Source organism: Oculina patagonica, chromosome 12, assembly GCF_052425735.1.
Source record: "Oculina patagonica isolate OP01 chromosome 12, crgOcupat, whole genome shotgun sequence".
In the NCBI taxonomy this organism is placed as follows: Eukaryota; Metazoa; Cnidaria; class Anthozoa; order Scleractinia; family Oculinidae; genus Oculina; species Oculina patagonica.
The window spans coordinates 2868657-2882004 of NC_135769.1; the positions used below are offsets into that span (position 1 = coordinate 2868657).

The 13348-nt window shown below is 37.8% G+C and overlaps 2 protein-coding genes across 2 annotated transcripts; both read left to right on the forward strand.

The window, feature by feature from the left end:
- The first annotated feature begins 305 nt into the window (after positions 1-305).
- Positions 306-3140, forward strand: LOC144633732 (uncharacterized). The gene is made up of 2 exons (XM_078492592.1): positions 306-356; positions 2472-3140. Exon 2 carries the CDS (start codon positions 2526-2528, stop codon positions 3012-3014), a length of 489 nt encoding a protein of 162 aa, XP_078348718.1. The 5' UTR covers positions 306-356; positions 2472-2525; the 3' UTR covers positions 3015-3140.
- Positions 3141-10834: 7694 nt separating this feature from the next.
- On the forward strand, positions 10835-11952 carry LOC144632049 (uncharacterized). The gene is made up of 2 exons (XM_078490654.1): positions 10835-10849; positions 11378-11952. The coding sequence occupies exons 1-2, from the start codon at positions 10835-10837 to the stop codon at positions 11918-11920; spliced, it is 558 nt and encodes a 185-aa protein (XP_078346780.1). The 3' UTR covers positions 11921-11952.
- Positions 11953-13348: the final 1396 nt, after the last annotated feature.

The following is a 13348-nucleotide window of genomic DNA, read 5'->3' on the forward strand; positions in this document are numbered from 1 at the left end:
TGTTTGAACTTTACTTCTTTTTGGCAATACTTGAACCCGGAAGTTAGAGAGCAGATCGTTTAGCTGGACAGGGCAGGGCGACTTCCTCTTAACTTTCAACCGGAAGTGTCACGCAACGCGATGGCGAAAAAAAACCCTGAGCAGAAAACCTTTGTTACATGTAAGCTCGTTGCTACAAGGCAAGCGGAAATTAAAAGGCGTCACAGCTTTTGTACCAAAATATTGTTTCCAAAATATATACATTCAGAGGCACGTGGTCCCTGCTGTTTCATTTTCAAGCTGTTGAAGTTTTCAAGGGGGCTGGCTAGACCTGTTACATTTGATACCTTTTCGAACCTACTGACAAGACAATTTAGGTTTGTAAAGTACATTTTATGAATATTAGTTGAGGTATAATTGATTTTATTACCTATAATAGTTTGTTGTGATATTGTTGCTAAAACATCGACGAAAAGGACATAGCCACGGACTGATTAGCCACATAACCACCTTAATGCCCTCGAGCAAGGTCGCCGCACAAATAAACGAAGATGTTATCTCTTTCAAGATCTCCAAGCACATCTTGCTGTAATAGTAATTAAAAAATCAGTTTAAAGAATTGAAGACGGAAAAAATAATTTAACACTAGTTCCTTTGTCGAGATGTTTACGTCATATCAAAGCTCGCTTATCGCATTAAAATATTTGGTTGGCCCCGAGTATCATATTTTGAAATTTAAGACTTTAGGGAAGTTTATTTTTCGCCCATAATCTTGACTTGTTTTAGAATGATTCACGCTTTCGAAAACTGCAATCACTCGATACAGCGTCGTTTGAGATACAACTTAACCCTGACTTTGAGACTCTCAAACAGAAAAGACAGCATGGCTGGATTTTTTGTTTCGTTTTACATGAGATTTACGCGGCGGGTCTAATATGTTCTATAATCAAATGATTCCTGTTAGATATGTAATTTTATGGACGCCTCGGTTTTTTGACGGATTAAAAACTTAAAAGAATTTTAATAAATGCTATTATAACAAAAGCAATTTTATGTAATACTTCACTTAAAATCCGGCAATAGTGAAAAAATGATTTTTTAGCTACACAAACTGGAATTTAGATAATCTTTTCCTTCCAGTTCACTAAATTAATATCCTGTTAAAAAATTCTCAGTAATACGCTAATAAAATAAAATTTTCAGTCAAGATTCGCAGAATTTTATGGGCGTTGCACGAAGTAGAAGCAAATGGGAAGCCTACTGGCTTGAAAGTTAGCAACCTTTTCTTCCGCCCATGGCATTAGAATCAGGCGGAAGGAAGCGAAGCAACGATTCGTTTTCTAAGCGGAGTTTCTTGCATGTATAATAATTATCATTAAGTAATTCTGTATACGGAACAATTTTCTAAGAATCAAACTCTTTTAGACTTCTGTTGCGTGGGTTTCAGCCGAAAATATCCTAACTGATGTAGCAATAGGTCGTGTGTTTAAAAATGGAGCATTTTTATTGGCTCTTGAGAATGTCATTTTTTTTTAGTCTACTACCGGTCACCCAGGAAGTCGTTCGTTGCTAACAGCGCTTAACAGCGTGAACATTACAAACTTTGTTACAATGTAAGGAATTCTACTTTATCAGCGAAACCTACCAGAAACTAACACGGACAAGGATGAAACGCTGTCCATAATAAATTTGGCTGATGAAGTAATTTTAGGCGAAACGCGGTAGTTTCCCTCTCTGGCTATTTACTTCAGCGCCAAATTAGGACCGCTAAAAATTGTATTTAAGGAGAGAGCTACTTTACTCGACATCAAATCAAAGGCTTCAAACCTTCTCAAAGAAGAACAGACAACACATACAAGTTGTGAACACTTTTTAACTTTGGTAAAAGGCTTCAAGCTCGGTCATAAGAAATAAAGTCATGGAGATTTTTAAGGTAAGAAAAAAGCTGTTTATGACTGTATTAACGTTTTTATGTTCTCCACTGAAATGTCAGTTAGCTATCTAAATTAAGAGGTACTAAGTGACCGATCATTGAAACGTTTACAACTTCTAGAGAAAGAAATTAGGCCGCCATATATTAGAAGAAATTGCCCTATATTGACTTTGTTTATATGATCATGACTCAAGTTAAAATATTTTAAACTGAAGGTAAAAACAGCACGGCATTGCAAAAACGTAGACACTTAAGTAAAGTGGTTTATTTATTTTATTTACAAAAGTTTGATCTAAAAGATCATTTCCTAGTTACAAGATAAAATATTTGCCTGTGAGGTCCTGGAATATCATTTTTTTTTTGGTTCAATGTTTTCTTGGAATTCAAGGGTTTCAAAAATTTTCGAAGATTTTTGTTTTTCACGTTTTAGAATTTAGTGCCATCTCAACTCAATTTCTTGTCTGCTTGAAAATATATTGGTATTGTTAGGAGAAGCAAAATGTTGATCCACTCTTGGGAATGAATACAAAGTTAATTTTACATTGGTGTTTTCCCGCAGGTTATTGCTGTTATTCTTGCTGTTTTTCTTCACCGCGGAAATGGCAGAGCTATCATGTCAGCCAACAACGACAACATTATAAGATTGCTTGGTATAGTTGATAAAGAATTGAACACAGCCTTGAATGAGACAAATGAGAAACCAACTGAACGAGGAGAGAACCCAGCTGACGTCCTTAGATTAGCAGAACCAGATTTACCAAGCCAAGAAGCACTGAAGTCTTTCGGCGATGATGTCAGCGGTGAATCTGCAGCTAATGCCACTCCTGTTTGGAGACATAAGAGATCCCCTGTACAACTTGATGACGAGCCTGAATGTTACACTCGCAAACGCAAATTGGTAAAATTGGCGAGTGGTGGTTCCATGTCATACCCGATTTGTAGGCAGGTTGCGATCTTAACCGCGTGTTCTAGTTCGATAACCCCAAACAACAGCAACATGAGGAAATGCGTGGGGTCAAATTTAGTCACGATCATAGAGGACCAGGGGAATATGAACGTTTCTGTAGCAATTCCGACAAGATGCTCATGCGCGCCGCCTTGAAGTGCTTAACGATTGAAAAAAACTTATCACTGCGTCAGGAACACAGGATATTTATATTGACCGGTAAACATTTAAAACTGTAACAGTTTAAGAGTATTTAAGGATATTTATTACAAAAGACAACAGAAGCTGAGCTTCTCTGGTATTGCTTTAAGAGAGGAAAGAAATGCAAAAGTAAACACTGTCAATTCTGCTCAGGTAAATTAGATTTTTGATTGAGGCGTTTTTGCCGAGATGGTATACTCCATTATTAAAACCCGAACTTACTAAAGTCAATGTAGTTTTATCATTGCAAAGAAAAGCATTCTGGAAATGCTCATTAGCAAGCATTTGGGCCCAATTTTTTCAGCTCTTCATTCTCGGCTATCTGCCAAGTTGCATGAGTACGCAACACATGCAAGCTCAACTAATTAATTCTAAAAGAAAACAAAAGTATCAAAAATACCTTATTCAGCAAGTTTGACTTTGAAACTTCAGAAAAAGTAAGGTCAAAAGTTGACAGTGTTTCTTTTTTTGTTTTGTTTACATGAGAGTAAACGTGAATTATGATGTATTAAATAGTTATTTATGTTGCATAAATTCTCTTTAAAAGAGTATAATTTGTACAGTATTTCATACTGCATGTTTTCTTGATGAAAATGACTAAAATGAAATGCAAAAGTTTAAGAGAGAAAAAGTGCAGCTTCAACTTTTGTATTTAAGGTTTTTGAAGGTAGGAGTTGTTTAAGATCTGGTTTGTTATTCAGTCATAATTATAATGACTGTATTAAAAGGTCAAAATGAGAATAATAATCGTGCAAATGTGCAATGATATTTATTTATAAATTCAAAGTATTTTATATATTGGATCAATAAATCGTTCTTCAGTTAAACTATCATCTTGGCTGTGCTCAGTGATAACATGCAAACCTGATAAATCTTTAAGTCCTACCACGTGACCATTGTGTCAAAGACGACAGCGCAGGGGGGTGGGACTTCGGAGGTAAAGTGGAAACGTGCTAATTTCGTTTTCTTTGCTTGTGGGTTCTAAGAAATAATAAGGTCTGGCTCGCACGTGCAACGCAAGCGCAAACGCAAACGCAAACGCAAATGAAAAATGCAGGGCACAGACACCAAGAACGCAAACACAAAAAACGTAAGATACGTAGAGGCAGTTGAAGTCTTTTTTCTAAGATGGCGAACAAGTCACGCTTCCCTTGCTTGCGTTTGCGCTTTTATTTGCGTTAAGCCTGGTTCACAAGTGTGACGCAAATGCAAATGTAAGGAAACACACATGTGAGCTGCTGTAACGCAAATGCAAACGCAGGTGCAAGAAAATGGACAATTCTCCATTCCTCGCGCTTGTATTTGCGTTTACGTTGTGCAAGTTCACACGTGTTTCCTTGCGTTTGCTCTGGGCCAGTTCACACGTGTTTCCTTGCGTTTGCGTTTTCCTCGCACGTGTGAACCAGGCTTGGCACAAGCAAGTTAAAAAAAGCGGCGTCCAACTGTCCACCGATTAAATCAACCAATTTCTGTGCATGCAAAATGGTTGTTCCGAATTGTGGAAGGGTGGATACTCTCTATATTGGACTATGTGCCTCCTCCCGAAAGGAGTACTTTTCCAGTGCAGAATGAAATGCGACCGATTAATTCACAATATGAGGATGACTTTATTTGAGGGGTGTTGAATGGTAAATGCGAGACGGCGAGACTGATATCTTTTCTGCGAGCCCGAGACCTTTTTAGCGTTGCAAATGAAATTGAGACTCCGAGAAAGCATCAAAGAAAAATTCGAGAAGACGATACCCCTGAAATTTGCCTAAAATTCTGCGAGACTCGCCCTTTTTGAAAGACCATTCACCACCCCTTATTTGAGCTTATGCCAAAGGATTAAGCTGTCAGGTTTGCTTCATTTTATTTCTAAAAAGACAAGCAAACGTGATATGCAATTGGCTGCTTCTGTCCAATTTAGAAAATCATTGGATGATAAAATCTCCGATTTAGAAGTCACTAATCATTTACTGTATTCTCCTCATACTATACATGTCTTCGTTTTATTTTAGTAAAAACTGAACAGTTAACAAAATTAATGTATGTAATTATTTGACTCGCGATATCTTCACTTTGGATGTGGAACGGAACGTTAAGATCGACTCCTTACTGCCATGAGTCTTTATGGGTCTCTGTGGCCGGTTGGGATTTGATGATTTCGATTCTCAAATATTCCAGTGCAGGCCCTGACTCGTCCCCAGTCGTCTCTTATGCGAAAATTGCAAGACGCGAAGGATGATGGGAAGGAAGAAAGGGTCTCCTTCGCTTCTTCTCTTCCTTCCCATGATTCCCTCCGTGTTCAGCAGTCGACTCAAGACGGACTGAAAAGACGACTGGGGACGAGTCAGGTGCAGGCCCGTAACCAGGATTTTGCATAGGGGGATGCGTATAAATGCCGAAGGCGCGATAACGTAGGGGGGTCTGAAAAATAGGTTATCTGAGACAGCATTTCGTGCGTTTTGAAGACAGTTTGTTAGGAAAAGGCAGGTAAAAGTGAAGGTAGCAACGACAATAATTCTGGTACATTTTTAAATTCAATTCATATTTTTCGAAACAGAACCTTGAAAACGTAAATTACAATTTATTAAGCTAACAATGACGGCCGTACATAGAAGGAGGACAGGAAAAAGATAGGTTTCTTCATTTCAGTGTCAAATGGTAATTACATAAATCAGCCAGAGTCGGTTTGTTGATCCGTTTTAGCACTGTGAAAAGCTCCAACCTTCTTGGGTGCTAACGAGCCCAATCAACAAGTACCCAATCTCCTCTCTTTTTGGTAGCGCCTGGGAATATTAATGGCACTTCGAACGGTTTCACTATGAAGGACATTAGGTAGAATGTATCGTTAAAATTAACCTAGAATCACACAATTTGGTCCAATCTATACCACCCAAATGTACAAATGGTGGGCCTTCAACCCAAAAGACCATATTGGATGTATGTAGCGGAAGTACAAAAATACCATTTCCTTTATTTATTTATTTTTTCATATTTTTTTTTCACAATGAGCGGACTTCCAAGACTCGTGGGGGGGGGGGGGGGTCTTGCACTCCCCTCCCTACGGGCCTGCAGCGAGAAGCTGTTTCCTCAGCGGTCTTATGCTGCGTCGGTCTTCTTAGAATATAATAGCATAGCATAGCATAGCATAGCATAGCATAGCATAGCATAGCATAGCATAGCATAGCATAGAATAAAACCTTTTTTAACCACGGTTAAAACATCAGTACAAAAATGATGCAAAAATAGCTATAATACTGTTTTACGCGTTTGCCGTGTGGCTGCCCGTTGAGGCATAAAAGTCATTGATTCCCTTTTTAAAGCTTGCTAGGGTTAATCGTTTACGTAGTTTTGATGGCAGTCCATTTCAAAGAACGTACAGCTCCGGAATAACCAAAACTGGGTTTTGGTACTTGTAGAATGTTTTCAGAGTGATAGTCGTTTGAGTTTCTAGTCTTTTGATAGTCTTTTAAGTTTCTAGACTGTAGAAATCCATCAGTAATTTCGATACAATGAGCCCTGTTCAGTGGAGTTGTAAAAGTGAATTTTTATGTGAATAACTTTTTTTACCCTAAAAGTAAATCAGTAATACTCTTGATCAATTCTTGATCAATCAATTTTATCTCGATAAAGGCCGGTATCATGATAGGCGTGCTCAGAAAAAAGGTTCGTAAATCTGCTCAAGTTCCTTGATTCTCTCCTGCAAAGATCCTCCGGCTGTTCTCCCGATATATGCCGTGCCGCACCAGCGGGAAATTGTACAAAACAGGCCATCTTGTGTAGCCGGAACGACTGTGTCATTGTCCTTCGGTCTCACTGGACTTTCCGTAGCAGCTTGTCACCTGACCTGAACACCTCTACCCCTATTCCCCCACTCACCCCTCCCTCGTCAATAGGCCCAGACAGATTGTGCTCGGCAACTTTTGAGCAACTTTTGGCGTTTGGAGCAACTTTTTCCAATTTTAGCAACCTTGAGCAACTTTTGGCTTTCTGAGCAACTTTTGAGCAACTTTGTATTGATATGCCTAATAAGAATCACAAAAATTAACATGTGGTTGAAATTTTGAAAAGGAAACATCTATTTCTGTAAAAACATTGATACGTTGCATACTAGCAGGGAACGGGTGTTGAGGAGGTGTTGAGAGGACATCATAAGCCCACCTCGTCCCTAGTTATTTTCGGTTCACTACCACTGCTTGGTCGCCCAGGCTTTCTTGGCCTGGTTGCCCAGCGTCGGCAGCGTGTTCTTCCTCAAAATGGCGGACGAAATGTATGAAATATTGATATATTAAAGTAGCAACTTTTGAAGTTTTAGTAGCAACTTTTTGGGTTTTTGGGCAACATTTTAGCAACTTTTTGGCTTTAAGGGACCATTCATTTTTTAGAAGGGGGGGAGGGCCGGAGGAATCTTGGGGGGGGTCACTAATTTTTTACAGTGGCAAAAGGGGAGGGTCATCGTTATTTTCGTTTTTGAAAAGGGGGGGTCGCGTAGAAAAACACTGCATTTTAATCCAAATCAAAATCTTTTATTTTCAATAAATATTAAGTGATATAAAATGTGACAGGCCAAGCACGACTCCCGCTGGTTGCTAAATGTTAGCCTTCAGTCTGTTAACGGATGATTTGATTAACGCTCTCTATTTGATTTGATTAACGCTTTCAGTGATGATCTTTATGCCATTGTGTTTGCTAGCTCTGTGGCATATTTTGTTAGGTTTATCGGCTCATGTTTGTTGAAAGATTCTTAAAAGCCTTTAAAGGAATGTTGTAGTCTATATTGTGTATCGGATCAGTGGATTTCTAACTGTCAACTCGTATTCTAAAGTGGCGGTTAGTTCGTAGGATAACGTTTCGTTACCACAGTTGCGAGGGTCTATAAAGATCCGAGTCTTTGGAAGGCTACTGCAGTCTCTAAACATTGAGAGCAATGGTTTCTTTGAGTTGTTTTTAAGCTCCCCTTAGTTTGAGTTGTTGTGATTTGCGCTCTGGGAGCTATAAAAGACATAAAACTTTAACTCCATTATTGTTGATCTGTTTTGTTGCATTACTTGCATCCACCAAATAAATTCTATGGCAGTTTGATTACTGCATTTGAAGTCTCTAGTATGCCGCAACCATCTCTTCTGGCAAATGTTTTATCTAAAGCAAGACTCAAGTTTCGGTCCTTCAGTGGACCTCATCAGATGCTCCTATGTCAAAGTCCCATTGAATGATTTGAAATCAATCGATTTGCCGTATTTGTACTTGTCTGCAGGATCGAAAATTCTGGTTTTTAATTGGCTCACGTAAATGGACCAATTGTGTTAATGTAGTTTTGATTCGTGCCTAAGTGTGTTTGTTTATAAGGCTATTTTTCGCATTTTTGACCGTTAAAGGTCACTTCTGATGCTAAAGAGTGCAAGAGTAGTGTTCCACATAATGAAGAAGGGCTTCAATTCGTGTATATAGCACGGCGTACGTTTGACTGTAGCATAGATTTTTTTGCGATCAAAGATAATCTTGTGCAACACAGCGGAATGGAGCTCTGTCAAAAAAAGAGGTTTGATGTGAATTTTTTTTTAGGTGCATGTGTGTGTGTGTGTGTGTGGGGGGGGGGGTCGCAAAATTTAATATTGCACTTTAGGGGAGGGCCTTCCTTTTTTTACTCTACTATAGGGGGAGGGCCAAAAAGTTTCAACTGAATACACACAGGGATTCCTCCGGCCCTCCCCCCTTCTAAAAAATGAATGGTCCCTAAAAAGAGCAACTTTTCATGATTTTGCGAGCACAATCTGTCTAGGCCTACTCGTCAACCCGTTATACTACGTTGCACTTCTACCTTTGCAAGTTTCTTCGAAACACGTACCTTCGATTTAGCGCCCTCCTTCCGAATAAGCACCCCCCATTCTAATAAGCACCCCCGTTCTTATAAGCGCCCCTATTCTAAAGCACCCCTATTGTGGATAAATGTCCCTACTGACGTCATCGACGTCAAAGAGATAAACTCATGAAGATTCCCCGTACCGTATATGTATATATTACTGCTAAAATGAACAATTATTTAAAAGTAACTGAACTTTCAACAAGTTGTTACTGTTACAGTTTCTTTTATTGTAAGCTATGTATCCGTTTTATTATTTTTTTAAAAGTTTTGTTTTAAAAATTTGGTTGTTTCTCAAAAAATCAAATAAGCGCTCTGTCCCGAATAAGCGCTCTGCCTCGAAAAAGCGCCCTCCCTTGAGGTGCCAAAAGTAAATAAGCGCCCCGGGCGCTAAATCGAATCATTACGGTACTTTTAGTGTGATATTGACTCTAATACTGAAACATACTTTGTTTCCAAAGTTGGTTCATAATCACCAAGAAGCTGACTGACAATAACTTTTAGTTTTAGCTGTGAACATATTCTATTTTCATTCAAGTATCTAGAATGAAGAGATTTTTATGAACATCAAAGCACGTACTGGCCTGAAACTGAAGATTTACGATTTTATTAACTTATAAATTCAATCGTTTGTTTCATTCAAAAATAATGTGACCACCTGATCACTTAAATGTTCTCGACTGAGTGCCGCCCAAAAAAACGAAGATTTTTATGTCTTTCAAATTTAATGCTATAATTGTAAGATCCAGTTTAAAGAAATGAAAACGGTAAATTAAATAATTTCGAAATAGTTCCTGTGAGCGAGTTGTTACGTACTTAGCTACAAGTCGGGATCGTTTATCGCATCAGGATATTTCACCAGAGTATCATATTTTGATATTTGAGACTTAAGGGAAGTTTTAATTATTTTTGCTTTTCAACGGTTCACACTTTTGAAAACTGTTTCTCTAAAAGAAAGGCCTTTTAGTTAACTGATTTATGTTTGATATAAGATAAACATTTATTCTTCTGAAATATATTTTTGACAAACAAAACTATAAAGACTTATAATTTTACATATTTACTTACAACGTCAGAATATCAGATTGTTACGGAGCGATAGTAACTATCTGATGTAACACTGTACTGAAAGTAAAAATTTTACATAAAATAACTTTAATTGTTCTACAGACAGGAATTCAGGTCAAAGTTCCCTCCCAGCTCACTGAGAGATACTCCATTAAAAGAACCTAAAGAAATACCTTAAAGAAAAAGAAATCAATCAGGATTGGCGTTACTCGATGCAAAAAAATATATATCTGCACGAGAGGTTAACAAAATTACGCGCGCTTAAAGTGTAATGTAGCAAAATGGCGGAAGGAGAATTTATGGCATAAACATACAGATCATTAGATAATTTGGTAAACTAAACAATTTTCTATTGAAGGCTAAAACTATCTTAAGCTTTTTTCATGCGTGGGATTCAGCTAAATATATCCTCAGTGTAACTAGAGCTAGTATCTTCCAAAATGGTGCAATTTATTGGCCAATGAGAATCGTGATTTTTCTTCAGTTTACTACCGGAACCGCAGGAAGTCATTGCTAACAGCACTTCACAGCTTGTACTGTACAAACTTCGTCACATTGTAAGGAATCGGATACTTTATCAGTGAAACTGTCCAGAAACGTGATTGAGGATGAAACGGTGTCCAGAATAAATTTGACAAATGAAGTAATTCTGAACGAAACGCGGTGGTTTCCCTCTCTAGCTATTTACTTCAGCGCCAAATTAGGACCGCTAAAAATTGTATTTAAGGAGAGAGTTACTGCACTCGACATCAAATCAAAGTCTTCAAACCTTCTCACAGAAGAACAGACAACACATATACAAGTTGTGAACACTTTTTAACTTTGGTAAAAAGCTGCAAGCTCGATCATAAGAAATTAAGTCATGGAGATTATTAAGGTAAGAAAAAGGCTGTTTATGTCAGACTGTATTAACTTTTTAAGTTCTCCAAATGTCAGTTAGCTTTCTGGTACTAAGTACGTTTACAAGAAGAAATTGCTTTATATTAACTGTGTTTATATGATCATGACTTAATTAAAAAATATTTAAAAGGTAGAAACAGCACAGCAGTGCTAAAAACATCAACACTTAAATAAAGTGATTAATTTATTTTATTAACAAAAGATTGATCTAAAAGATCATTAACTAGTTACAAGTAAAAATGTTTGCCTTTGAGATCTTGAAATATTAATTTTTTGGGTTTCAAAGATTTCTGGGGTTTCAAGGGTTTAAATGATTTTCAAAGATTTTTGTTTTTCACGTTTTAGAACTTAGTGCCATATCAACACAACTCCTTAGTTGATGATTTTCTATATTCTCATCAGTTGTCTGCTTGAAAATATATCGGTATTGTTAAGAGAGGCTAGATGTTGATCCGCTCTTGGGAATAAATAAAGAGTTAACTTTACATTGGTGTTTTTTCCGCAGGTTATTGTGGTCATTCTTGCTGTTTTTCTTCACCGCGGAAATGGCAGAGCTATCACGTCAGCCAACAACGACAACATTATAAGATTGCTTGGTATAGTTGATGAAGAATTGAACACAGCCTTGAATGAGACGAATGAGAAACCAACTGAACCAGGAGAGAATCAAGGTGACGTCTTTAGATTAGCAGAACCAGATTTACCAAGCCAAGAAGCACTGCAGTCTTTCGGCGATGATGTCAGCGGTGAATCTGCAGTTAATGCCACTCCTGTTTGGAGACATAAGAGATCCCCTGTAGAACTTGATGACGAGCCTGAATGTTACACTGGCAAACGCAAATTGGTAAAATTGGCGAGTGGTGGTTCCATGTCATACCCGATTTGTAGGCAGGTTGCGATCTTAACTGCGTGTTCTAGTTCGATAACCCCAAACAACAGCAACATGAGGAAATGCGTGGGGTCAAATTTAGTCACGGTCATAGAGGACCAGGGGAATATGAACGTTTCTGTAGCAATTCCGACAAGATGCTCATGCGCGCCGCCTTGAAGTGCTTAACGATTGAAAAAAACTTATCACTGCGTCAGGAACACAGGATATATTGACCGGTAAACATTTAAAACTGTAACAGTTTAAGAGTATTTAAGGATATTTATTACAAAAGACAATAGAAGCTGAGCTTGCAATAGTAAACACTGTCAATTCTGCTCAGGTAAATAAGATTTTTGATGGAGCTGTTTTTGCCGAGATGGTATACTTCACTCTTACAACCTGAACTTACTAAAGTCAATATAATTTTATCATTGCAAAAAAAAGCATTCTGTAAATGCTCATCAGCGAGCATTTGGGCCCTATTTTTTCAGCTCTTTATTCTCGCTATCTTCCAAGTTGCACGTGTACGCAACACAAGCTCAACTGATTTATCAAAAAATACCTTATTCAGCAAGTTTGACTTAAAAACTTCAGAAAAGGCAAGGCCAAGATTTGACAGTGTTTCTTTTTTTTGTTTTGTTTACATGAGAGTAAACGCGAATTATTATGTATTAAATAGCTATATTTATATTGCATAAATTCTCTTCAAAAGAGTATAATTTGTACAGTATTTCGTACTGCATGAAAATGTCTAGAATGCAAAAGTATTGGAGTGAAAAAGTGCAGATTCAACTTTTGCATTTAAGGTTTTTGAAGGTAGGAGTTGTTTAAGATATAGTTTGTTATTGTAATGACTGTATTAAAAGGTCAAAATGAGAAAAAAATTAACTAATCGTACAAATGTTAAATGATATTTATTTATAAATTCAAAGTATTTTATATATTGAATCAATAAAGCGTTCTTCAGTTAAGCTAACATCTTGCCTGTAGTTAGTGATTACATACAAACCTGCTAAATCTTCAAGTTCTCACACGTGACCATTGTATCAAAGAAGACAGCGCATGGGGTGGGACAACGGAAGTAAAGTCGAGAGGTGCTAATTTCGGGATAGAAAAAATACGTTTCCTTTTGCTTGTGGGTTTTGAGAAACGATAAAGCCTGGCTCACACGTGCGAAGCATGCGCGAACGCAAACGCAAATGAAAATGCAGGCGACAGTCACCAAGAACGCAAACACAAGGATCGTAAAATACTTTGAGGCAGTTCAAGATGGCGGACAAGTCACGCTTTTCTTGCTTGCGCTTGCGCTTGTATTTGCGTTAAGAGTGGTTCACACGTGCGACGCAAATGCAAACGGGAAAGCTAGAAAACACACATGTAAGCTACGGTAACGCAAATTTAAACGGAAGGAAACATACATGTGAACTACAGTAATGCAGATGCAAACGCAAGGAAATTTGCAAAACCATTGGATGGTAAAATCGATCTCTGATTAGTCACGAATCATTCACTGTATTCTGTACATGTCTTTACATTATTTTGGGAAACAACTGAACAGTCAATAAATGTACGTTATCGTTTGACGACGTTTTTGACTCACGAAAG

What these genes read in the sequence shown, in the direction of transcription:
- LOC144633732 (XM_078492592.1), top strand. Translation starts at nt 2,526, where the DNA reads ATGTCAGCCAACAACGACAACATTATAAGATTGCTTGGTATAGTTGAT.